Consider the following 27,632-nt stretch of genomic DNA (forward strand, 5'->3'; position numbering starts at 1 on the left):
ATCGTGGAGTCTCCAGGACGTAACACTACATTATTTTGATAGACTGTCACGTGCCAGACGCTGTTCAGAAAATGCATTTGGTGTGCTGGGTGCAAGGTTTCAGATTTTTCGGACAGCTATGAGATACGATCCTGATGAAGCAATTCGAATCACGATGACTTGCTGCTGTCTCCATAATATGTTACGTAGTCAATCTACAGGTTGTGCCATGTATACCCCAACAGGATTCCTCGATGAAGAAAATGTTTTAACGGGTCACATGAGACTTGGTGAATGGAGACGAGAATCAGCAAATGGCTTAGCACAATTGTGCCATCAAAGTGGAAACCGCCATGCAACTGATGCCTGCGTTCTTCGAAACACTTGGAGTGCATATTTTAATGGACCTGGGGCTGTACCGTGGCAAGAGAGAATGGTACTCGGTCAAAACGCATAATAAATATACAGAAAATTTACAAGAAAAAAAGAAATTTTTATACAATATATTAAAACTCAAGGCAAGGAAAGAAACAAAGAGCTATAATAAAGAAAAATAATGTTTGCTGTACATAACATTTTTTTATTGTTACTTAGATCATACCTAAACCTAAACACCTTTTATTATGTAAAGCTGACAGATTGTCAATGACAATTTACGGAAATTCTATGTACTATTATAAAATAAATAAAATAAAGAATTTTTGCATATACGTCTAATTTCTTTTAACTTAACACAAAATAAAAAAGTATATCTTATGGACTAAATGATAATTATAAAATAAACAATGTTTTATTAATATTGCGATGAAATGTTATTAGAAAAATTAATATTTGCTTATCTTATTGGTTGAACCTTTGAAATAAATAATTAATAATCCACAATTAAATATGCATTATATGACTAATATAAAACAAAAAAATACTCTTATTTGATCATTTGGTATCACTATACTTGTCAAAATTCGTAAAGTTATCATAAGTGCTTGAAAATTGCACAGTAAATATACTTAGTTTATTTCTAAATAAAAAATGTAAATTAGACGACGCACTAGATTTAACACATTAGTACTAATAATACATGCATATACTACTATAGAAAATTTATCTTAATTGTCATCACAGTTTCTCACAATTTATCCAAATATAAATATAAAAAATTGTTAAACTGAAAAACTGAAGAATATTTATTACAAGAATTTGTACGTAGTATAAAATTATATGTAACTGTAACAACATTTATAGCAAATGTTAATATTTTAAGTATAGAATTTATGTTGAAATCATAGACTTTTCAAATAAAAAAACTAGCATTCCACTTTGAGATATATGTGATATAATATTTAATAAACCGTTCAAACTAAAAATATAAAAAATAAAATGTTTTGTTTTTTGTTGTCTTAACTAACAGTAAATAGCACCTTCATTATTTCTTGCTCCAAGAGTTTTCTACGTTCAGGAGACATTTCCCTCAATTTAGCTCCTACGTAAGCTGTAAAATAATCAATAGCATCCTGAGCAGATCGATCAGAAGACTGAGGAAGAAGTATTGGCTGTGAGGCCATCTGTTTGATTGCATCAACAGCTTCTTCCATAGTTAAATCACTTTTTTGCTTCTTACATGCCCCTCTTTTCGTATAAAGTGGTTCATCTCCTGTGTGTTTCCTTCCACTCACAACAAGGGCAGAAGCAGGATTTTCAGGCGTTTTAATTAAAAGAGGTTGAGAAGTTGATAAGGGAATAGTTGAAGATTCTGACATAGAAGACGTATTGTGACTTGGAATAACTTCTTGTGATTCAGAAGAGTTCTGCGAAGATTCGGTATACATTTGGCTGTCTTCAGGGATTGATGTTAATGTCTAAAAGATTCAAAAACAAAAAAATAATGATCAATTTAGTTGTATTATATTAAATAAATGAGTAACTTATAAATTATAATTTAATAACTAACTTAAATTATAACTAACATAATACCTTCGAAGTTGCATCAATATAAATTTGCATTGCTGTATCTTCAGTATCACAAGGTATTTCCAGAGATGGAACATTTAAACTCCGAACACTATCACTGGAATCCTAGCAATCTTTTTCATTCTGAGATTGAGACTGAGATGATAGATGTGGTACTATAGGTACATATGGTGATAAATTAGATATACTTTGTGCACTGGACATTGTCTTTTTTAAAAATTGAAGCTTTGTGTAAAGAGGCCATCTCGGCTTAAAAATTTCTTCAACGCCACTACCACTTCTCTTTGAGTCTCGTACTTTTCTATCATTATCAAGAAATGTGCCCCTCATATTGTTCCACCGTTTTTTCACATGTTCAGCTATGAGAAAAACAAAAAATAATATAAAATATGTTTTTGCATATTATTTGCTAAATGGTAAAAGACATAAATCAATTATTATACATTACAATTCCAAGATGCTTAAAGACAAATTTGAAATTTTTACCTATTCTATTACTAATAAATGTTATTTAATATGCGTCGTTATGTGAATTATAATTACGCAAGCTAATACTAATATCTAGCTGATAATACATGTCAAAAATTAGAAAAACTATTTTACTTACTTGTATATGGTGCACCCATTCTTTGGCTAATCTCTTCCCATTGTATTTCTTTTAAATCAGTTCTACGATAATTATTCTGCGTGACATCCCATAAAATTGTTCTTACTTTCACTAAATCTATTAGTAACTGCTCGGCCTCATTATTCCATATATCCCTTTTGGGAGGCATTTTGATACAGATAAGAATCACAGCTAGTACACAATAACTAACCCGCCACACGAATATGTAAACAGTCGGATTCTCGCAGCCTATTGGATACGGTTGCAATCGCAAGGTTGAAAAATAGGCTCACGTCTAAATTATAACCTGCAACCTAGCCGGCGAACTGCTTCGTTCTGATTGGTTGGTTTCCAACACTCAACCGTAACCTCAACCGCAACCAAGCCCGCAACACGTATAACCTGCAACCTAGCCGGCGAACTGCTTCGTTCTGATTGGTTGGTTTCCAACACTCAACCGTAACCTCAACCGCAACCGAGCACGCAACCCGTAGTGTGATTACGGCTTAAGACAGTCATATTTTCATTTACATAATCTGTACACGCTTCACACGTATGCATTTCTGTACATTTTTTTTTATTAAATATCCGCAAACATATTTAAAGGCATTTTCTTTTGGTAGTTCCATGTTATGATAATCGTGATTGGGAATATCTAAAATTACACGTGCCGTAGATGGAATAAATTCTGAGGAAGTAGACGGATTCGAACATGACACACCAACTAAACTTAACATGCGATCAGTATCTGCAGCACAATTTTGCGTATCTGAATGTTGTAACATCTTCATACTAAATAATTTTTTTAAGGCACGACTAAATTGTATCGGTGTCGGATTTACATAATTACCGCCTTGTTGTCTAACACAGCCAAAGAAATTTTCTAAACAATCTTGATTGATTCTTCGTGTTGTGTCCCCTTTTTACGGCGGGACACCAGGGATCTTTTTATCCACGGAGGAGGCGGAAAGGATTAACAACACTTTTCAATAAACAATACTTTAATAATTACTTTGAGTTGTACAGATTATTCGCGTGAAACGCCCGTCCTTCCTTTTGTAGTCTCCTACGTCCTTCGTTATCGCTGAGTTGCCCGATCGGATGTAGGCCGATCGCGCAACTCATAATCTTGCTGACTCGACTTTGCGTAAGGGTGAAGTCCCATGGAGCCAGCGTACGACGTACCGGCGTACGGCGTAAAGAAGCTCGACCAATCACAGGCTTTACGCTCGTTTTCATTACGCCAGCACAGATGTTACGCTGGTTTTTCAAGCGTTCCAGCGTTTACGCTACATACACACACACACACACACATATGTACAGTAACTTGGTTTGTGAAAAGTGCCGAACGCGATCAGTTGATATCACACGCGTCGCGTCGTGACTCCCCGCGCGAGTTGCGCGTAATTTATTAAACGTTATTTTGTCGCGGTCCATATCGATCCGTGATCGGTCGGTTGCGGGAAATCGTGCGCATTTCACCTCTGCCTCGAGCGGCAACGATAAGACGGGCCTTCGAAGCGCGACAGCCTTCGCGGGATTTGCGGCGCTGCGAGGTTATGTTCGGCAAGTATCATCTCCGGTGTTCTTCGTCTTCGGGGACGCGACGAGAATCAACGGAGTGCTGAATCGACCCGATTTGTTGTCTACGAAGTCGCAGCAGCGTCAGTGAAATACCGTCGGCGAGGAACAAAAAGTGGCGGATTATTGGAAGTCCCAAGGCCGCAAGTTCTGCGACTTCTGCAAGTGTTGGATCGCCGATAATAAACCGAGTATCGACTTCCACGAGGGCGGCAAGAAGCACTGAATATTATTGTGAAAGAGAAACGCAATTTATAATGAGTGAAAACCAGTTCGATAATTTCTTAGTAAGTATTAGTTCATAAAATTTTCTATACAGCACGAAATATAAATACGGAATTAGAAGAAAGCTGAATTAAAAAGCACGCTAATCAATTTGAATCAATTCTGTTTTGGGATAATATTTTTATCTTTATTCTTAAATATCATATTATCACCTTTTATATAATAAATGCACATTATAGAAGGTACATTAATTTATAACAAATAATGTGTTTATTTCAGAACATAAAATGTGGTTATTGCGGCGAAATATTAGCTGTCGCCATACAAGAAGAAATATTTCGCCACAACTGTTTTAAACATTATAATGAAAAGATACATGCTGTATCCATCGATGATGATTTTGTTGTAACCATTGGTAAGTTTTGCAGCAATAATACTTGTAGATTTTCAGCAATGCACATAGTCGGCACTGTGTAATATATTTTTTAACAGAGTGCTTCACAATTCCTACACATCTCGAAAGTGAGTTTTGCCGTGTTTGATTGTGCGAGCCTAAAGAGCACATAACAATAAGAGTTCATTATCTGTGTTTTAAAGTGTCCGATGAGGACGTCACATTGTGTTATCTTGCTGGAAAGCACCTATTATGTTATACATAGTTAAAATGTTACATTTAATCTGCAACTAATTGTATTTTAATAAGTTCCAAACAGCAATGAAATAAGATCGAAGGACACTGGCGATGAACATCAGTCTTCAACAGATCACCGCGATGAGATGCTAATCAACATAGTCCAAACAAAGCCAGCACTATGGAATTTCCAAATTCCACTTAGCGAACGGACAAAGGCGAAAAAAAAAGCACTGTGGAAGGAGGTTGAAAATATGTTAGGAGGTTTGTATAAATATTTACAAGATATTACACGAAGTTATAAAGTTCAAGCTACAATTTATTTTTAACCTGGATGCATAATGAAAAACATAGGCAACAGGAACAAGGAATAACAGCAACAGATTTTCAACCTATCGGAACCTGTGTTATTCTCTGTTCTTGTTGCTTGTGTTTTTTATTGTGCATCCAGCTTAAAAATACAAGTTAATTTTGTTTATGATTACAGGGCTCATGACTGCAGATGATGCAATGAAAAGATGGAAGTATCTAAGAGATTGCTACGTGCGTTACAAACGGCAAGTAAACGCGTATGTTCCGAGTGGATCCGGTGCACAGCCAAGTAAAAAACAGAAAATATTCCGCTTTTATGAGGTCATGCAGTTTATTGACGATCCATTGGAAAATGCACCGTATGTATTTTTACATGTATATTCTTCATAAATTACTAAGTGATAAATAGTATAAGAAACTAAAATTTAGACCATTATACATATACATATTTCAAATATGCACTCTAATTATATTTAAAATATTTATAACCTTTTTAAAAATTGTGAAATTGAACAAAAACTCTTAGGAATAAATCCTTTACCCACTAAGTATGTATATATTAGTAAAATTTGGGCTTAATCTGACCTGGGCGTAAAAGTTTTTGTTTCTTAGGATTTTTTATTGAATTACAGGCAATAGAGATCTGAAAATATGAAATTCTGTATTATGATCGATCTTACTTTCATAATATATATTTTCATATTTTTTTGTACTTACTTAATATCTGTAATAATATTCTATTTGTAATAATTTTTTAGAACTGTCAGTAATTTATCCGATTGCGATAAAGCTGCTGGAGGCGCACAAGAAGAGGAGGATTTTTCCCCACCTTCAACTTCAATAGCAAACAGTACGCGTGAGAGTAGAGCTTTGCCTTCAACTTCAACAGAAAATAGCATATGTGAAAGTAGATCGTTGTCACAAGCTTCACGACGGTCATCACAAACATCTAAACCCATTACAACTTGTAAGAAAATTTTAGCTTTATTCTACATATTCTACTGTATTATACATCTTTTTAAAGAAATATAACATAATTGATGTAGTTATCTAGTCGATAATTCTTGACTCTAATTTTATCTTCTAATCGACTTATTTTGAAAAAGTAAACATAGTTATTGTGGAATACATAATATTTCCTGCTAGAAGAACGTCTGAAAATGTCCTGAAATTTAAAAATCTTCAGAACATTCAGAAAGCAGGTTTATTAACTGTAATTATAATTAGTAATTTATATCCATGTTTATTTCAATAATGAATGCTATTTGAATGTTCTTTTTGTTTTAGTTTATAAAAATTCAATATTGAATGTTATTTAAATGTCTTTTTTGTTTTAGTTTATAAAAAATTCAGTATTGAATGTTATTTAAATGTCTTTTTTGTTTTAGTTTATAAAAAATTCAGTATTGAATGTTATTTGAATGGTTTTTTGTTTTAGTTTATAAAAAATTCAATATTAAATACTCAAATTTTTGTTGTTTTAGTTTATCATAAATTTTAACATTTTTATATTTCTTTGTATGTATATACACTTGTAGGTATATATACATATTAAAAATTATATGTTTTAAACAAGATTACAAAAAACTGTCGACGTATACTACATCAAAGTGTCATTGATAAATAAATAGTACAAACTTTATTATTCTGTTTGAAATACATATTTTATTTTTTCATATGAAATATATAGTCTATATAGTATACATTTTTTATGTGGAACGAATAATAAAGAAACATTTATTTTGTACTTTTTGGTTTTTAAAAATTATTCTGCAAAACCTTCTCCCATTGCCATGGAACCGCACCGGTGGTTTCAAAAAATGCTGCAAAATCATCTCTGATTTGAGCACTACTCTTTGTTGGTCTGCTTCTGTCGAATGTCCCTGTATCTTCTAGACCCGTGCCACGCAATTCCCGTTCATGTGCATTCAATGTCATGTATCTTCTTTGAGTATGCGGTTGGTTAAGTTCTTCTGATATTATAAAATTATGTAAACACGTAGTTGCTTTAATTATTCTAGTGGCAGTAGATATGCTGGCAATTAGCGGTTTGCGAAATATTCGCATTCTTGCAGAGAGTATCCCAAATACATTTTCTATAATTCGGCGAGCTCGACTTAAACGATAGTTAAATACGTTTTTGCGTCTGTCAAGTCTGCCACTTCTAGGATATGGCCTTAGCATGTATTGCGTTAATGGAAATGCTTCATCACCGACTAGAATAAATGGTAAAGCCTGGCCACCACGTTGCACAGGTCGCGGCGGAGGAATTGATAGCGTACCGTTTTGTAATCGCTTGCCAATCTCACTAGCATTAAATACTCCTCCGTCACTACGCCTTCCTGGCGCACCAATGTCCAGTAATGAAATCCGATAATTAGCATCAGCTACAGCCATTAAAATCAAACTGTGAGTGCCTTTATAATTGTAGTACATTGAACCACTATTTGGAGGGGTGCCTATAATATATATATATATATATATGTATACAATATATATAGCGTCATAAAAAAGTCGAAAACACGGATTTTGTGATCTATTGTAATGTATTTATTGTGTATATGATATTGATATATAAAACAACACTATTATAATAGCACTTATAATTTCATCTGACTTCTCATAAAAGAAAATTGTCAAAATACTGAACATTTACCTGTAATATCATGTGTTTCCCATCAATTGCTCCAATGCAATTGGGAAAGTTCCACTTTTCTTCAAATTCATCGGCTATTCTTCGCCAGTTATCTGCAGTTGGTTTCACGAATACCGTATCTTTTAATGTATCCCATATTGCATCACATGTCTCTGATACTATTTTTGACACTGTATTGTGTCCTACACGAAATGCGTATGATACAGATACCATACTATCTCCTGAAGATACATATCGCAAGCAGATTTGAAGGCGAGTGCGAGCAGAAATAGGCTCACGAATAACAAATTGTTTCTGTATACGTGGAGAAACCATCTGCAACAGTTTTTCAAACGTTTCTGGTGTTACTCGAAAAAAATTGAAAAATTTTTCTGTGTCTTCGAAAACCATTTCTTGCACCAGATTGTTGCTAGCCCCTTGTGCTAATCGTCTTTCGGCATTAAAAATTGGTCTAACCCAAAATCTTCGAACGTTACGTCTAATTCGTGCATCTCTTTTCTTCTCTTCGGCTCTCATTGAATCATAAATTATATATAGTTGAACTAATTTTCGTCGAATAGCTTCTTTGCATAAAGTACTTTCCGGACACTTGTAAATTTTCAAGTATTTTATTAAATTAATTAATGCAAACTCAGAGTCCAACATTTTAACGAGTTAGGTTATGCACATTTGTTTTGACTTCATGTATGAATGTGTGTGTTAAAAAATCGCGCTGAAAATTTCATCGGCTGTCCCATGGGGCGCATTTACGCCGGCGTAATGATTGATAAGCCAATCACAAGACCCCTTGAGTATCCATTTTGAAAATAAGCTTTGTAAAAGGGTACAGTAATTGGCTTATTGATCTTTACGCCGCGTAAATACGCTCCATGGGACAGCCGATGTTTATACTGACGTAACGAAACGAGCGTAAAGCTTGTGATTGGCCAAGTTTCTTTACGCCGTACGCTGGTACGCCGTACGCTGGCTCCATGGGACTTCACCCTAACTCTTTCGGGCTTTCTCGGTCGCGTTCCCTATTGTTATTCTCGGTCTTTCTTAATACTATTTTATTAATTAATACATTAATTGGGGCCGCAACATCCCTCCCCCTTTGAGAGAAGGAAACTATGGTCTCTGTAGTTTTCGTTACAATGTTTCGCTGCTTATCCTACTTCTATTTCTATTGGGGTGGTTTATTTGCTTTATTATTTTCTGTGGTTACACTTTTCTTATCCTCTAGTATAACATCACTGGATCGCTCTGTATGTGCGGTTGGGCGCTCGCTTGTTTCTTATTTCTTTTTATTACATAGATACTTATTCCTATTACGCTTAATATAATTACAATTGTCAGGGTCGATCCTACGGAATATATGACATAAGGATTTTTTATTAGGCTATCTTGGGGTTGTTCTAATTCTTTATTTATTTCGTTTATGTCTAAACTTAATTCCATTAATTCGTTCGGATTCCTAATTACAGGTTCTAATCTGATTTCTTTTTTCGCTTGTTCTTTAGTCGGCCTATTTTCGATCGTTAGTGTTAGGTTAAAGTCCGCTAAGTGCATCTGTATTGGTTTCATGTTTGTCTGTCGTTTTGTCTTTATTATAATTTCGGGCGTAGTTAGTTTACAATTTTCGTTTATACTTATTTTTCCCTGTTCGCTCTATTTCGATTTTTTGTTCCGCCTGATCATTACATTGTATAGTTAGTTTTTGTCTTTTCGGCGTTGAGAATAGCCACGTTTGTGGTTCGATTAGCGTTATCCATAAAGTTACGTTTGACAATATTTGACGTTTTTCGCAGGTATTTACATATCCTGGCGCTTTTACATAAACTTGCACCTCGCATGGTGCGTCGGCTTTTATGAAGTATACCGGGTAGTTTCGGTTACATATATATTTTATTCCGTTTTGTTTACAATCATTTAAATCACGCTCCTCTAACGTTATATAATTATGATTTTTTTTATCTATTGCTAAAATGTTGTGAGTAATTCTTAAAAATGTAAAAATGTTCGCGTGGTTATAGACAGGTAATGGTGTCGCTCTTATTATTTCATACACAGGGTATGCTACCACGGGAAATTTAATTATCGTGTAAATATTCGGGTTATCGTAATACGCGTTAATTTCTACGTAACTCTGTATATCGTTCCAATTTTCTACTTTAACTTTGAATGGGAAATGAGATCCTCGCGTCAATTGTGACGTCGCCTCCTTTAATTCCGTTATTATTTTTTCTATCGGTACCAAACGAGTGAGTATGATTCCTTCTCGCGAATATGTGAGGTAATCTATCGTGTCTTTCACGTCTTCTATTAGATCTTCTGTGATTGTGGTTATTATTAACAACTGTTCGTCTATTTCTCCTCTTCTGGCGTACATGGCTGTGTCCAGCTGTATTCGTGTCGTGACGTTCGTCAGCAGTTGTTCGTTATGATATAACGATTTTTCTAAGGTCTCCATGTGACCTATTGTGGCATTTATCACCTTTAATTGGTTTTTCGCGGTGTGCCGTAGAGTCTGTTGCTGATTTTGTATCAGTTCAAGCTGCTCCTGTATGTGTTTCGCATCGTCGGCATCCATAGTACCGAACAGCGTTTTGCTGATCGTGCCGATCGCATCTATTAAACCACGTTTGTTATCGTTGGTTTTATATATAGTTTGTAATCGCGTTAATAATTGCGTTAGTTTTTCATTATCTTTCTCTATTGTATGGAGAATATTTTTGCACGTCTGCTGCGTGTCTCTTGCGAGTATCGTTTCGCATAATTCTTCGGTTTGCTGCAAAAATTCTTGGAGTTGGTGGTGTCGGTTTCCTAGGGCTTCTACGTCGATTTTAATCGCTAATTTCCATGTAGCTTCTACCTGTTGTAATTGTCCGGTTCGTTATTCGTTGCTGAACTGTCGTATCTCGTACGGTGGTGCTGTCTCGGGTTTCGCTTTTTTCGCGAAGTGCTGAACGACGATCAGCGTCCTGTAAGATAAGGACTCAAGTTACTTTTCTCTGAAGTTTTTCTCTTGGCTTTATTCTATCGTCTCCTTGCATTTATTCTTTCATCACGCGTTTAGTCGCTCTTGAGTCGTAGCCCTGAGCACTGTTATTTGCAGATTGTCAAATTATCCCATTATTATGAAGTGTTACAAGTGTTACAAGTGTTGGTTCGTGCCCACCACTTGCGATTCTTGCTGGCGCACGTATTGGTTACGTGCGGCTCGTGCGGGCGCCGTGACTGTGCGTGCCGCGCCGAGTGGGCGTGTTGGTGCGAATTTGTGTTCGGGGCCGATGTCGCCCCCGCCCCGGTATGAAGATGCGGGCCCAGCCTCTTGGGTCCCTATATTTCCCTTACGGATTACTGTGGATGTGGCCTCCGGTCGGAGGGAAGTTACTCTCCCTCGTCGTTCTTGATTTTCGGGAAGTACTGATTATTTTATTTTTTGTTATTCTACTTTTCTTATTGCCTATTACTGTCGCCTACTTTCTATCGCCTATTTTCGTTCCTTTGCATGGCTGTTATTGTTCTATAAAGGGCTTTAATCGGTTTACGTGTACTCGCGTCGTTTTCCGTCCCTTTTTGATGGTATAATTGACGTCTGAATGTTTTTCTATTATTTCGTACGGTCCTATCCGCGGGGATTCTAATTTTTTCGATCTTCCTCTGCGCACCGTTTCGTCGTGCAGCAGAACTTTGTCTCCTACGCGGAAATTGATTTCTTTCGTTTTCTTATCGTACGTCTCCTTGGCCTTAGTTTTTTCGTTTCGCAAATGTTCCTTTGCAACTCGTTGGGTCGCTCTTAGTTTTTCTTTTAATTCCTGCGCGTAATCATCGTATGTATACGTCGGTTTCGGTGGTTGCGACAGTGCTGTAGGTAGTGTCGCTCGGTGCCCGTATACTAATTCAAAGGGCGTAAACCCGGTCGCCGTGTGCGGCGTCGTGTTATACGCGAACATTGCGTATGGCGTCCATTCGTCCCAATCTGTCTGGTCCGCGTTAATATAATGTCGTAGGTATTCTGCTAATGTCCTATGAGAGCGTTCTAGCGCTCTATTGCTCTCGGGGTGGTATGCCTGTTTGAATTTTTTTATCTTTAATAATTTGCAAGTGCTTTTGAATATCTCGCTAAGGAAATTCGTTCCTCGGTCCGTCAGAACTTTTTCTGGAATCCCGTATTCAAAGATTATTTTCGTAACAAATTTTTTCGCGATCGTATTCGCTTCTTGATTAGGTACGGGTATCGCTTTACTGAACTTAGATAAATTATCCTGAAACGTGAGGATATAAATTATTTCCGCTTTCGGTCATTGTCAAAGGTCCTACTATATCTAGAGCACATTTTTCAAACGGTTTATCCGCGGTGTCTGTAATTACTAAGGGTGCTTTACTTTTTCGCGATAACTTATTCTTCTGACATAGTTCGCATTTGTTAATATAATTCGACGTCTCGTGTTAATCCTCGCCAATTATGAGTCAATCGTATTCAATTTATGGTGCGTTTCACTCCTTGATGTCCTCCTACAGGTGCATCATGGTATTCGTACAGTATACGTTGCTTCTCTCGGTGTATCTTCTTTCGACGTCACGCCGGTTCCGTTGGGTTAAACTCTCTCGCGCCCACGTAACAGTCGCCGTCATCAATTGTTTAAAAAATTTTGCTTCCTGAGAGTCATTTAAACTCTCTCGGTCGTAGTGGACACATCGGCTGATAGAAGTTGCTGTCGTTTGCAGTGGAAAAAAATAGGTTTTGTTCTTCTTTTAACAAATCTATCTTAAGAATGGATCACAAAAGGTATGTTCAAGAATTTGATCAGTCCTGGAAAGTTAATTATTTCTTCAGTTACATTTCCAATCGTACGGTTTGTTTACTTTGCGGTTTTGAACCTTCGGCAGTAAAAAAATTTACAGTAGAGAGGCATTTCATAAATAGTCATTCAGTCGATTACTCGAATTACTCACATTCAGAAAAGTTAAGTATTATTGAAGGATTGAAATTAGTTTATCAAGAATGGTTATTTTTTGAAGAAAGTGCAATATCTTCTTCTAAATCTTCCTCTCAAAAATCCCTACTAGCCTCTTATGCTATTTCTTTGCTTATAGCACAAAATTCGAAGCCATTTACCGAAGGTACTTTCGTGAAAAACTGTATCATCGAAGCAGTGAAAGCTTTCGGTAATTCCTTGACGCTTGACGAAGCAATGCGTATTCCCCTCAGTGCAAAAACTATTACTTCGAGAATTACTGATTTCAGTAATTCTATAGAAGAAAAATTAAAAAATCTTTTAAAGTCCTGTATGTATTTTTCTTTGTGTTTGGATGAGAGCACCGATATCCAACATACGAGTTAGTTGAGTATTTTTATTCGAATCGTGCAAGACGATTTCTCATGTGTCGAGGAGCTCTTAGATTTTGTCTCGTTACATGATACAACAACCGGACTTGATATTTTTTTAGCAGTCGAAGACTCGATTAAAAAGTTTGACGTAGACTTCAATAAATGTTCTTCGATTACGACTGACGGCGCAAAAGCTATGGTAGGTTCAAAAATAGGATTCGCCGGCCAATTAAAGCAGCGAAATTTTAATATCCCTATTATACATTGTATAATTCATCAGGAAGCACTAAGCGGCAAAGTTATCAAATTGTCAACAGCTATAGAGACTGTTACTAAAATCATTAATATAATTAAAGGTGGACACAAGTTCCTCAGTCATCGAAAATTTCAATTATTTCTCCAAGAACATAATGCTGTCCACACAGATGTCCCACTTTATTGTTCAGTACGTTGGCTTAGTGCTGCAAAATGTTTGGAAATATTTTTTGCAATAAGAAAAGAGATCCTCCTTTTGTTGAAAAAAATAAACAATCAAAAATTTCAGGAATATATATCTGTTTTAGAAGATATAACATTTCTTTCCGAACTTGCCTTTATTACTGACATGACTAATCAACTTAGGCTTCTCAATTTAAAGCTGCAAAAACCAAATCAAAATATTTCCCAATTAGTTAGTCATGTTGATTCTTTCCGAAGGAAATTACAGTTATTCAAATCTCATTTAAATAATAACATTTTCCATTTCTTTCCTTCTTGCCAGATTCTTCTCGAAGAACATGGCAGTAGCTGTAATTTCAAGGAAAACATCCATTTCGTAGATTCTGTTATAGAAGAATTCGATACGCGTTTTACCTGCTTCGAAAAACTTCGAACAGAATTAATTCTTTTTGAGAATCCTCTTACAGCGCCAATCGAAGAACAGCATCTTAATTTACAGGATGAATTATGTGATCTGCAAAATAATATTTCTTTTAAAACGGTTAAAGAAACCGGTGCAGATTTTTATAAAATTTTATCGAAATCATCCTACCCCAAGCTTCGAGATTTTGGACTCCGAATTTATTCTATGTTCGGATCTACATATTTGTGAGACTTATTTCTCAAAAATGAAACTTATCAAAAATGAAAAACGTTCTTGTTTAAGCGACAATTCTTTACCGCGTCTTATGCGTCTTGCTACGTGCAATATGCAGATCGACGTTCCTGCTGTCGCTTGTAAAAAATCCCGAAAATAATTATTCTGAATGTGAGTATTTTTTATTTTACTTAAGAGATTTATATATAAATATATACTAGGTGCGCAACTAAGTTTCCGGGTTTTTTTGATCAATAAAAAATGGAAAATTTCAAGAGAAATACAAAAAATGGTTTATTCAAAGTATCGTCCCTCGCTAGCTATACATTTTCGCCATCTCTCTGGCAATACATGAATACCGCGACAATAAAACGACGCGTCTTTGGACCGAAACCATTCATCCAACCAATTTTGCACTTCTTCGAAATTGGTCAAGTGTAGCCCAGCCAAGCCATGCGCCATCGACCGGAACAAGTGATAATCGGAAGGCGCCAGGTCTGGCGAATACGGCGGGTGCGGTAGCAGATCCCATTTCAGCGTTTTGATGGTGTCCTGGACGATGGAACTGCGATGGCACGGAGCGTTGTCGTGCTGCAATATCACTCGTTCGTGTCTCGTGTCCCATTCTGGCCGTTTTTCGAGCAATGTATGGTTTAAATTGATCAGTTGTTGTCGGTAGCGATGCCCATTGACAGTTTCGCCCGGTTTCAGCAGCTCATAGTACACGATTCCTTTCTGGTCCCACCAAAGCGCTCCTTGTCCTCAGTGTCGAAATCGCCACTTCTGAAGCGTTTAAACCAATCTTCACAGGTAGTTTTCGATGGTGCATGTTCGCCGTAGGCCTCCTCAAGCAAACGACGTGCTTCAGCTGCATTTTTTTTTTTCAAGTTAAAGCAGAAAAGCAAAGCTTCCCGCAAATGCTGTTTATTTGGCACAAAACTCGACATCTCCGTTGTTAGAAAAAATATTTTTGCGTTGCGATATGTGTTTATATAACGACTGGTTATTGTTAACAGATGTCCAAGCTATAACTTCAGACAACTTCAGACATGTAAGTCGAGTACATGTGTTATTGGTGCCATCTATGTGTGAAACCCGGAAACTTAGTTGCGCACCTAGTAATATCTTATGATATAAAATTTTGCCGCCAAGCCACATATTTCGTCATCTTCTTCATTATTTTTTAGTGAAATAGACCTACAGAAAAAACTAGTTAAAAAGCGCATCAACAATAGTACCTCACGGGTGATGTGGAAAGCTATCGCCAAATTGTAATTATTACATATTACTGTCACAAAAATGTATATTACTTTAACATATCTAATATATTATAACTATATTGTGTATATAAATTTTAGAGATGATTTGGCGGAAGGTACGATCCCAACGTATTTCTACATAGGGACGCTCCTGAGACACAGCGTCACGCGCGCGATCGGCAGCTCGGCCGGCGAGCCGCGAGCGGTAGTGGGGGGATAGGAGGCGTCGCCTCGAGAATCGGCCCGAAAAGAGCATCTAATTCCGAGCACTGAACTAAAACAACAACAAGGAGATATGCGTAATTTGATACATGAAATGCGGTTGCAAGATGATCAAACATTTTTTGAATACATGAGGATGACATGTGATATGTTTGACTATATATTGACTATAGGTAGGACCTTTGATAACAAAAATGGAAACTAATTGGAGAGTTCCTATTCCAGTAGCTGCAAGATTAGCTATGACTATACGGTATGTATACTAGAAAAAGAAAATAGGAAACACTTCATATCCTAAAATTGGGCTTTTAGAGTATGAAAAGTGTTCTCTATTTTTTTTCAGTAATGTAATTATGTTAACAATTTAAATATTTAATATTAAGCAATACATTAAGAAATATTTACAAGATAAATACTAAATTAGCATTCATGAACTGAATTTGTAGTTATTTAGCAAGTGGAGATGGGCTCCATAGCATTTCATTATGCTATCGGACTGGAAGGAGTACCACATCAGGTATAATAAAGGAAACTTGTCAAGCTATATAGGATTGTTTTCATGAAAAAGTGTTATTTACTCCTACATAAGATGGATGGCGAGAAATAGCTGAGGAATTTAAAGAAATATGGAACTTTCCAAATTGTATCGGTGCTTTAGACGGCAAGCATGTTGCTATAATTGTAAGATTATATTAAAACAATTTGGACTTCCGGATGAGTAAGAAAGGCGGGTGGTTGCTCGGAGAAGAGAAGGAGGAATTATGGAAGGAATAAAAAAGTAAGAAACGAGGAATGTGACGAAAGAGAAGAGACACATAAAAGAAGGACGGAGGAACGCGAGCACATGGAGGAGGAACCGGAGTCGTAAGAGAATCGGAGTAAGGCAGGATGGAGAATACGTGGAAAAGTGAGGTTAAGTCGGAGCGAGGCAGGGCCAGGAGAGAAGGCGAGAGAAGAGGGAGGAACACCAAGCGGAGGGACCGAAAACGATAAGGAGAAGAGAGGGAATTACGAAGAGAAAGTGAACGAAGAGATATAGGTAGAAGATAGGGGAGAGAGAGAGACGAACGAGCATGCGTGAGACGCGGGCGCGAAACTGCAGGGCACGGAGATGCGTGTGGTGAGTGGAGAGGCGAGATGGCGCTGAAGCGTCGGGGCGGCGCACAGTGGTCAATTCGAGAGCTTTTGAATTATTTTTTTTTCAAAAAACCTGCGGGGGGTCAAATATGAACGAATCAGGGTAATTTTTTTTTTAAAACACTCGTTACAGATAGTACTTTGACAGGTCACTGCCTAAATTTTAAAATAAACAATTGTAAAATTATAAAAGTTAATACAATTTGCGATTTAGTAATTACAATAATTATTTTTTAAAGCATCCATTTTTCCTTATTTTCAACGAACTTGAAAATGTATACTCTGGGGTTTTCGAGGTCGCTGATTATGATTCTAAGGTGAAAATTGGTATATTCAAAATGGCGGATCCAATATGGCCGACTTAATTTCGAAAAACGATGCAAATTTTATAACTTGGGGGTTTTCGAGGTCGCTGGTTACGAATCTAAGGTCAATATTGGAATATTTAAAATGGCGGATTAAATATGGCAAATAATAATAATACGTCTATGTAACAGAACGGATATTTTTAAATTTTTTTCTGATAGTAATTGGGGTGAAATTGTGGCAAAACGTTAAGATATTATTTATCTAACAATTTGTAAGTTAGAGAATTACTTTATCTACTCGATTAGTTTAAAATTGATATCATAGCTAGGTGTAGGAGCTCAGTTTAAATTATTATTCATATAGTTATCTAGCTAAAAGAGTTTATATTCTTTGCTCTTCGTTCATATCAAGTTCGTTATGATTGTACAAATTCTATGTCTTCAAAATGAAATAATCTTTTTCCAATTTCTTTGACTTTTTTATGTTAAGCATCATTAGCTTAATGTATCATTATTAGCAGAAAATGGAAAAGTAACGTAGCATTTACAAAATTGTCATGTAATTTTTGTTAAATAATAAACGTAAAATTGTATTGACCAAGAATTAATTTCATACTTATAGATATTAATTTGAGGAAATATGAAAATAAAAAATACATTTTGTAACTCATACGTAATGTGAATTTTTATAAGAAACTTAATTAATAGTTTCCTTTCTTCGAAAAAAACGATAACTGAAATTTTGCAATAATAATGTATCATATTTTTAACGTATTTTTTTAAAGGTGCTTTATCATTGCATTATGAATCTTAAAGAACATTATGAGCTAGTGAACCTATATTTTCACGTGGAATTTCATTGTGTAATAATTAAAAGCATGGGACTTCGGGTTTAAAAATTTCAAGTATACCGTAGAATACCCTCTATATGAAAACTTGTTTTCAGCTACGCTAAAATAAAATATTCTACTGTCCATGAAGTAATGACATGTTCTGTGTATCAACGAAAAATGCATTCGACATATTGCAGAAAATGGACACATACGCAATCGCGCGTGTATGCATGCGCAAAAATAAAAAATGTGGCAAACACTTGTCGAAAACTTAAGGCATTCTGATTCACATTATTAACATTTCTTTAGCATCGTCAGATAGTTCTTTAACTTTTTTAATTTCTATATATCTGCGAGAGCTAACCAAAGGATCCGAAGAAATTAGCATGTAATGAAGAACATCTTCGTTTGATGCAGTTCGATTGAACATTCGGCTGCATGATAATCGGGCTTGTCGAAAATGTTTGTTATTTGCTTCCTGGCATTCTTCAGAATACCATCCAATTGGTAATGGAAATGCTTTTATGATGTTACTTTCATGGATCAGAATTTTATGTATCGCAGGTGGCATGTTGTACCACGGGTACAAATCGACACATAATCTTGCTGTATCCAAAGCATAAATTTTGAATGCATTACAGTCTACAGCTTTTCCGCTTGTAATAACCTGTAAAATATTATGTATTCGATTTATGAGAGTTTCATCCAACTGCGTTATTTCAGCCACGTGTTTGGAATTTGCAAAGAATGCTCGTGCCACGTTACCCGTGTTTGTTGTACCCCAACCTTGCTTAACAACATCGACTGTGATGGACAATTTCGATTTAAGCAAGGTTTGAATATTTTTTTTTCGTTGAGCTCTGGACTTCTTATCCTCATCAGATCTTACGGCACTTGCTTTGATATCCATGTAACACGCGATGTGGAGGAGGTATTCCAAAGAACGAATCCAGGCATGCAATGTTGACAAACCGAACTTATAAGATTGTGTGTCCGGTTCACGCTCAAGTACACCGTCTATATCATTTATTTCTGATGGGCCCACATGACAAATGTTGCAACGCGTGGATGCTTTTTCTCCAGTCAGAATGTTGCAAATTTTGCCGTCAATCATTGTGCATTTGAATCAAAAAGTGACTTCAAATGTCTTATTGGCAACATTTACATTGCACGTACCTACTTTTTCGAACTGCGAATTGTAGTGGTTATAAATTCTTTTAACCACGTCATCAGTTTCTTTCACAAATTCAAATAATATCGGTCGACAGAGAAGAACTGAAGATGGTGTTTTATTTTCCCAAATTATGTTATGGTCGCTTTCCAGACGCAAAGGCGCAATGGAAACTAAAAATACGGTTTTGTCCGACTGTACTGTTTCCTGTTCAAAATGACATTCATCGTCTGAAGCTTCCAAATCGGACAAAAATCGTGTGTTTTCATGAGCTGACCATTTTTGCCGTGTCGTTTGTTGCCCGGACGCGCCATCCATCCCCCACTTCCCATACAACTTCAATTTGTAATTCTGCATTTTGTCTATGACACCCTTATCTACACTGTTGATTATCCTTTTTGCTGTATGTTGTAGTAACGAAACCATGTTAATTTTTGCTCCAGATTGCGTTACTTTCATATTGTCTGGATAACAGGTAAGTTTGTATGACATGAGCTTCGGATAAGAAGGGTACAATTTATCCCCGTGAATCTTTTTATTGTGGAATCTCAGTTTCTCGTATTTTCGTTTAGTTAGTCCTAAATCCATGTACATAGCTAATATATTAGCGATGTACGCTGGGTCATCGTCATAATGTGCATTATCATCATCGGGTTCATCATGATCATCAATATCATCATCGTCAGCAACATCGTCATTATTATCATCATCATTACCGTCAACCTGATCATCATCATCCTCATCACCATGATCACTGCAGTAAGTTTCAGCATTGTCGTCATCAGTTTTCATGCTTTTCAATTTGACAGCCCTCGTTAGCTCTTCTAAGGTATACAAGGAAGCGATGTCACTAATTCGCCTTCGCTTCGTTGAATCGGATCCTTTCTCGTAACTTACACGTTGACGACCTCTTTTTAAATTTGCACTATTTCCTGGTGATTTTTGTTTTAAGCAACTTGTGCTAGTCTTGCCTCGGCTATCGTTAAATTGAATCTTGAATTCATTCTGTAAGAATTCGCCCTGTTTCGATAAGAATACCTGCCTTGTTCTATTGGCCTGCATCCATTTTTTGTGATAAGTGGGCAGAAAAGTTTTTTGCAACATGCTTTTGATTGTATTAATCTGATCGGCAGATAATGAAATATTCAAGAAATGAATATGGTCCATTAAAGCATTTAACTTTCCTTTATTGTCATTTACTGAACAATTCCAAATTATTTCACACAAAGTAATATTTTTTATTTTAAACTCCATGGTTTTCAAAAAGAAACGATATCCGGTGAATATATGTTTCTGAAAAAATATCCAAGTAGGAATAATGTATCGTGGAAATAATATTATATCGGAGAGACAAAATATATGCTAACATACGTTCGGAACGGAAAGAATCATATCATGTAAAGATTTCTATGTGTTAAGTCTGAATGTGTGAATGTGCGAAGATATCAATTAGGACGCAACATAGACCTAGAATAAGATTCGGACGCTTCCGTGTGCTGTCGAGTCGGTTAGACTTGGAAACATTCGGACGCTTCCGTGTGCTGTCAAGTCGGTCGAGCGTATTCATTTCTTGAATATTTCATTATCTGCCGATCAGATGAATACAATCAAAAGCATGTTGCAAAAAACTTTTCTGCCCACTTATCACAAAAAATGGATGCAGGCCAATAGAACAAGGCAGGTATTCTTATCGAAACAGGGCGAATTCTTACAGAATGAATTCAAGATTCAATTTAACGATAGCCGAGGCGAGACTAGCACAAGTTGCTTAAAACAAAAATCACCAGGAAATAGTGCAAATCTAAAAAGAGGTCGTCAACGTGTAAGTTACGAGAAAGGATCCGATTCAACGAAGCGAAGGCGAATTAGTGCCACAATTTCACCCCAATTACTATCAGAAAAAAATTTAAAAATATCCGTTCTGTTACATAGACGTATTATTATTATTTGCCATATTTAATCCGCCATTTTAAATATTCCAATATTGACTTTAGATTCGTAACCAGCGACCTCGAAAACCCCCAAGTTATAAAATTTGCATCGTTTTTCGAAATTAAGTCGGCCATATTGGATCCGCCATTTTGAATATACCAATTTTCACCTTAGAATCATAATCAGCGACTTCGAAACCCCAGAGTATACATTTTCAAGTTCGTTGGAAATAAGGAAAAATGGATGCTTTAAAAAATAATTATTGTAATTACTAAATCGCAAATTGTATTAACTTTTATAATTTTACAATTGTTTATTTTAAAATTTAGGCAGTGACCTGTCAAAGTACTATCTGTAACGAGTGTTATAAAAAAAAAATTACCCTGATTCGTTCATATTTGACCCCCCGCAGGTTTTTTGAAAAAAAAATAATTCAAAAGCTCTCGAATTGACCACTGTGCGGCGCTGGGTGTCGGCGATGGTGGGCTCCGGCTGGGGCTGAGACGGCGCGGGGTGCCGGCCCCTCCAAAAGAGTGGGTTGGCACCACTGCGGAGCGTCGAGCGCAGCACTGGGGCCCACGGTGCCTGCGCGCGCGGAGACGAATGGGAGATAGAATGCTGCGGTGGAGAGGGCGCGCAGGCAGGTGAGAGGAGAAACGGACGAACGGCGGGTTGGCGCCACTGCGGGACGGCGAGACGGGTTTGAAAACGCGCGGTGAAGTTGGTAGTTGAGAAGCAGTTGAGCAGTAAGTAAGGATAGCACGAGAGCCCTGAGAAGACACAGAAGTTGAACTGAGAATGCGAAGGAGGAAAAACGTGGAGGAATACGCGGAGGAACGTAAGTGGCAAAGTAGGTTAGAAGCGTTTGACAAAAAGGGGGCTGAGAGTGAAAGCGAGGAGGGCTGAGGCAAGAGTAAATGAGCGGACAGGTTAGAAGTACAGCACACTAATATAAGGTTCTATTTGTTATAGCAACAGAAAAGGAGAGGATGCCTAGAGTACGACAGAGGATGGAGGAGGCTGAGTGGGCTAAGGAAATCGTGAAAGAATTAAGAGAGATAGGGCAAGGAATTATGGAGGAAATAAGGCGAGAAGGAAAGGAGGTTAAGAAGGAAATGAGGGAGTTAAGAGCGCAGTTAGAAAAGATGGAGAAGAGGCAGACGGAAATGAGGCAAATCAATGAGAACGAAGGACGTAGAGAGGAGGAAGAGAAGGAAGCGGATGAGAGCTGCGGACGGAGTCAGAAGGAAAGAGAGACAGAAAAGGTGGAGAAGAACAGAAGAGGAACGGCGACGAAGGAAATGGTAGAAGAGGAGAGAGGAGAGAGCAATGAAGGAGGATGGAGTGATAAAGAATGGGGAAGAGAGTGGTGGGAGGAAGCGACAAGTGAGGAAGAAGGGAGAAGCGAAGGGAGGAGGAACGACAGCGAGGAAAGGAAAGGAACGGTGGTAAGACGGGGGGCGAAAAGACGAGGAAAAGGAAGGAATGGCCTGAGAATGAGACGGAAAGAAGAGCAATGACTGAGGAGGAGGATAGAGGAAGCAGAGGAAAAAGCGAGGTTAGAAAAGACAAAAGAGGGATAGGGGAAAGAGATAAGGAGAAGGAACACGATGATGAGAGGAACAGGTTGTGGCGAATGGCGGAAGATAGAGAAAAGGATGTAAGAAGAAGAAGAGAAAGGAAGGAAAGAGAGGCGGAGCGAAAAGACGAAAGAGAGAAAAAGGAGATGGCCGAAAGGAAGAAAAGGAGCCTAATTTGGAGGAGAGTGACAGGAGAAGGACCAAGGGAAAGAAGGGAACTGGTGGAAACAATAATGGAAAGGGTAGAGGGAAGAATAATCCCAGTAAGAAAGGTTGTAGAGGTGACGGGTGCGGACAAAAAGGAGGTGATGTTTATGGAGCTTGAAGAGGTGGACGATAAGGTGGAAGATATAATTGGAAGGAGTGAGGAGATATGGAGAAGATGGGAGGTAGGAGTCGACGAGGAACTTACGATGGAGGAGAGAGCATATAGGCACAGGATGGTAAGGAAAGCAAGAGAAGAAAGAATGAAAGGAAGGTCAGCGGTAGTGACGAATAAGAGACTTTGGATAGATGGGAAGGAAGTGAAATGGGATGAGGAGGGAAACAGATGGAGGAGGATTTGAAGGTTAGGAGAGATGCAGATACGGAGGAGAGGAAGGTGAAGGAATAGTGGTTTGGCTAGATAGAGAGAGAAAAGAAGAGATGATGGTAAAAACAAGGCAGAAAAGAAATTGAGTGAAGACAGAAGCTCGAAGTATGAGAGAAACAAAAAGCGAAGAGAAGAATAGCAAGCAAGCAAGAAAAGAAAGAAAGAAGATCGGAATAAGGCATTATACAATAAATGTTTTTATTTGTTCTGATGGTAAAAACAAGGCAGAAAAAATTGAGTGAAGACAGAAGCTCGAAGTATGAGAGAAACAAAAAGCGAAGAGAAGAATAGCAAGCAAGCAAGAAAAGAAAGAAAGAAGATCGTAATAAGGCATCGTACAATAAATGTTTTTATTTGTTCTGTAGTAGGTTGCAGGTAGGGAAAAGAGGAAGGAAAGCCAAAAAAAGGAGGAGCCGGACAGATGAGACAGAAGCAGGAGGGACAAATGAGAGGAAGTTATGAGGAATATTCAGAGGAACCGACAAAGAGGGAAGGGAGCCAGAAAGAGGAAAAGGAAGGAAGGCTGAAGGGAAGGCCGGAGAGTATTAAGGAAAAGGGAGGGTGGGTAATAGCATGTGAAGTCGCCCAATGGCGAGGATTTGAAGGGAAAATATGAGTTTGTAAAGGTTTGGGTACGTTCCTTAAAAACGCCTTGTAAAGCCGCGAGGCATACAATAAACCAATTGAATTGAATTGAATTGAATATTAAAACAATTTTAAGAACGTCTAATTTTTATAAATTTTGAAAAAAATTATTATAGGTAATAACTGTTAGTTTCACAGTGTCCCGAAAAAGCAGGAAGCACATATTATAATCAGACATCATAACTGTTATAAGACAAATGTTAAAAGTTATCGTATAAGAGTTAATATATTCAATTAAAAAATTTTGGTTACGAATAACCATTATGAATAATTAAAATTGTATTTTGGTTACGAATAACAATTATCAATGACGGCAATTAAATTTTGGTTATCAGTAACCATTATCGATGACCTGAATTTTATTTTGGTTACCGATAACCATAATCGACAGCGAAAAATTTTTTTTGTTACCGATAACCAATATCGACGGAAAAAATTCTTTCTGGTTACACTCGAATTGTCAATTGTTATATATGTAAGTTTATTGCGTTTCCCCGTAGGGTTTACAATCTATAAGGCGTTTTTATGAGGAACGTACCCAAACCTCTTACAAAAACAAAACTCTTCTTCGCGTCCTGGCCATAATCCATTGGCGTTTTTAAAGGGACGTACCCAACCCTTTACAAAAACTCCCCTTCGCGTCCTGGCCATATGCGACCTTACAATACATTTCCCCTACCTTGCGACCTTACATTTCATTTCCCCTCCCTTCGTCTTTCATCCGACCATCTTCTTCCGCCTCCCTTGCTTCAGGCACCTCTTTACTTCTCTCCTTTCCGCCATTGCTCTTCCCCTTTCCTTCCGTCTCTCTCTCTCTCTCCTCTCGCTCGCCGCCTTCCCTCCTTATTCCACCTTCGCTCTGGAAACAAACTGTGTTATACCTTCATCTTATTTCCCTCTCCTCCTCCCCTCCCTTTCCCCTGCCACTTCTTTCTCAATCTTCCTTCCTTTCTCCTTTCCATCCTACCTCCCTCTTACCCTTCTTTCTTCCTATGGTCCTCGTCCTTCTCCGTATCCATACCCTTGTTTCCACCGATCACGCTTACCTCTTTCACCTCCGCCTTTACCTTTACTAATTCCGATGCAAACAGACTCTCCTCCCTCCTTTTCGTAATCTCGTCCTCCCCCGTCCTCTTCCAACTCCTACTTTCCTAATCTCTCCTTTCCTTTCTCCTTTCTTTCTCCTTTCTTTCTCCTCTCTTTCACTTTTCCTCGTCTCCACCGATTTATCCTCGTCCATCTTCACCCTTAATCTACTCCCTTCCTTTCTCCTCCGTCGCTTTCTTTCCTTCTCCTTCTATCACCTGTCCATATGACCGGCCCGTTCGATCGTTCGACCCATCGATCCGTCGCGACGACTCCCTGCTCCGTTCCGCATCTGCTGCGCCTGCCGCGCCACCATCGACAATTCCTCTGTCTCGCGACAGGTCGATCGATCGCCCGATCGATACTCCATGCTGCCACTCGCTCAGCTCCCTCGTCATGTAACCTGGGCTGCTACTTCCGTTCCTTCAATCCCGCCCTTCTCCCTAACCTCACTTTCCACGTGCCTCTTCAACAACGTTTCCCATCTCCTCCAGACCTCCTTCCGCTTCACCTCCATTCTCCCGTCTTCCTTTCGCACTCCCCTATCTACTCCCCTCATCCCAACACCTTTCTCACATCCCAATCTCTCCCTTCAGCCACTTTCACTCTCCTACCACTTAACCACCTGTTCCCCCGCCGAGGGCTACGGGGGAACTTCCGAATTGTCAATTGTTATTAACATTACTAATAATTAGTACTCATTGACAACATAAAGAAAATTAATTATAAAACTTATTGGTTGGCGCTCGCTTGTATATAGCCAATATCAGTATCCTTAGTGTTAGTTGTACATACTAGTTAATAAGTTGCATGTATTATTAGCGTACATTGGTCGAAACGTTACCGTCGGTAACACCAAAATCGTAATTCGTGACTCGCGCGAGACGTTGGCGGATCGCGATAAATAGGCAACACTCGCGCGACTCACCCGACTCGTGCTGCCCGCCCGCGGGTGGCCCGCCCAATTGCTGGAGAAGTTGGTATTCGCTCGCGCCGCAATTCGCAGGTGCGTGAGACGATGGAGTACCGGAGCATTCATTCGCTGTTCAAACGCGAACTCGTCAACGCACCTTTTGGAGCACGCGGAGTCGACTCCCTTCGAGCCCGTGCTTTTCTTGCCTGTTCTGTGCACCGCTCGCCTGTCTATCTCGGGTCTTGCCTACTTTCCTGCACTGCTTGCTTGTGTCTTGCCTGCTTGCTTGCCGGCTCGCCTCCTCGCTTACACGGAGGACTTAACCGAGGGAAGGACGAAGGAGCGAGGAATCGAGAGAGAGACGAGAGAACACCATCCGAGGGGGCAACGGGCAACGAACGGTGAGTCGCTTGGCATTGCATTTTTTCGCTTTCGTGTTGCATGTCGTTACATCTCGTGAGGGAACGGTCCCTCTGGTCCTTCGAGTTATCGCTACACGCTTTAGACCATTCGCGAATCCGGGGCGACTAATACCCCCCCGAGCATTGGTCCTTCGAGCCGGATCTTTTCCTTCTCGCGTTAGAAAATTCCGCCGACCTTTCGCGCGAATCGCAAAAACATCGCCTAATCATTGTAAATCGTCTCGTCGTATCGATTAATCAGCGCGTGCAATTGTTCGCTTGCGCGCGTGCCATTAGTCGACCACTTTCGCTTTCGTATCGGGTGATCGGCGCGTGCACGCTCCTCCTGCGTGATATCTCTCGTCCTTCGTCGCACTCGGCACGTTGCGACGAAGATATCCGCGTAATTGTAATTTCGCTTACGCGCGCGCCATTACTCGATCCCTTTCGCTCGTCTCATCGATCGTCATCGATCTCGCAAGTCCATCGGGACATTGCATCGAATCCTAGGCGTGTGCCCCTCGCGTGATATCTCTCGTCCTTCGTCGCACTCGGCACGTTGCGACGAAGATATCCGCATAATTGTACTCGTTCGCGCGCCCGCCATTACCTCGATCCTTCGCGCTAATCGCTGCATAATCGTTGCGGCCCTACAATTAGTAGCATGGAATAATCGGTGCGTGCACGCTCGCCCCGCGTGATATCTCTCGTCCGTCGTCGCACTCGGCACGTTGCGACGAAGATATCCGTGCAACCTCCGGCGCGTGCCATTATTCAAGCTCTGCGGCGTAACTCTGCATAATCATTGCAGATTTCGCAGTAAAAAATTAATTGCGATAGGCGATCGAATATTCGATAATATTCCATCGCCGTCAATCTTTCGTTCCGAACTCGAGTCGTCCGCCCCCCCTCGACCTTGGCGAGCGGCGCGGTGCCTTCGCTCATTGTTCGGTTGTTTTGGTCTCCGCATTCCAAAGCAAGACATACTTCGTACGTTGTTGTGCTGGCTGCCATCCCCTGGCTTATATTCGACTCTCGAATTCGTCGTTTCCTTCGCACGTTTGTGTATTGTATTTCGCTAACGGTCGACGAGCATAATACTATTTGTGCCGCGCGTTTCACGAACGGCCTTCAACTTAAGACATTAGATATCGTACTTTGATTTCAAAATGAATCGGGGCTGCATATCGCGACGCGAACTGTGC

The 27,632-nt window shown here is 38.7% G+C and overlaps 2 protein-coding genes and 1 pseudogene across 2 annotated transcripts; 2 read left to right on the forward strand and 1 right to left on the reverse strand.

Moving 5' to 3' along the window:
- Positions 1 to 3,830: 3,830 nt before the first annotated feature.
- On the forward strand, positions 3,831 to 6,352 carry LOC139781475 (uncharacterized). Its single transcript, XM_071720330.1, has 5 exons — positions 3,831 to 4,422; positions 4,640 to 4,775; positions 5,064 to 5,255; positions 5,479 to 5,662; positions 6,062 to 6,352. Exons 1-5 carry the CDS (start codon positions 4,393 to 4,395, stop codon positions 6,333 to 6,335), a joined length of 816 nt encoding a protein of 271 aa, XP_071576431.1. The 5' UTR covers positions 3,831 to 4,392; the 3' UTR covers positions 6,336 to 6,352.
- Positions 6,353 to 7,061: 709 nt separating this feature from the next.
- Positions 7,062 to 8,349, reverse strand: LOC139781465 (uncharacterized). Its single transcript, XM_071720320.1, has 2 exons — positions 7,959 to 8,349; positions 7,062 to 7,759 (listed from the first exon to the last, which is right to left on the reverse strand). The coding sequence occupies exons 1-2, from the start codon at positions 8,347 to 8,349 to the stop codon at positions 7,062 to 7,064; spliced, it is 1,089 nt and encodes a 362-aa protein (XP_071576421.1).
- A 13,311-nt stretch (positions 8,350 to 21,660) lies between these two features.
- On the forward strand, positions 21,661 to 24,075 carry LOC139781478 (uncharacterized; annotated as a pseudogene).
- The last annotated feature ends 3,557 nt before the right edge of the window (positions 24,076 to 27,632 follow it).

The sequence above is a fragment of the Temnothorax nylanderi genome, unplaced genomic scaffold, assembly GCF_030848795.1.
Source record: "Temnothorax nylanderi isolate EJ_2023f unplaced genomic scaffold, tnyl_v1.0 TNYL_tig0340_pilon, whole genome shotgun sequence".
In the NCBI taxonomy this organism is placed as follows: Eukaryota; Metazoa; Arthropoda; class Insecta; order Hymenoptera; family Formicidae; genus Temnothorax; species Temnothorax nylanderi.

What these genes read in the sequence shown, in the direction of transcription:
- LOC139781465 (XM_071720320.1), bottom strand. Translation starts at nt 8,349, where the DNA reads ATGGTTTTCGAAGACACAGAAAAATTTTTCAATTTTTTTCGAGTAACA. An exon ending in GAAACACATGATATTACAGG is followed by an intron (nt 7,760 to 7,958) that starts TAAATGTTCAGT and finishes ATATTATAGGCA; the next exon opens with CCCCTCCAAATAGTGGTTCA.
- LOC139781475 (XM_071720330.1), top strand. Translation starts at nt 4,393, where the DNA reads ATGAGTGAAAACCAGTTCGATAATTTCTTA. An exon ending in ACCAGTTCGATAATTTCTTA is followed by an intron (nt 4,423 to 4,639) that starts GTAAGTATTAGT and finishes TGTTTATTTCAG; the next exon opens with AACATAAAATGTGGTTATTG. An exon ending in GATCCATTGGAAAATGCACC is followed by an intron (nt 5,663 to 6,061) that starts GTATGTATTTTT and finishes ATAATTTTTTAG; the next exon opens with AACTGTCAGTAATTTATCCG.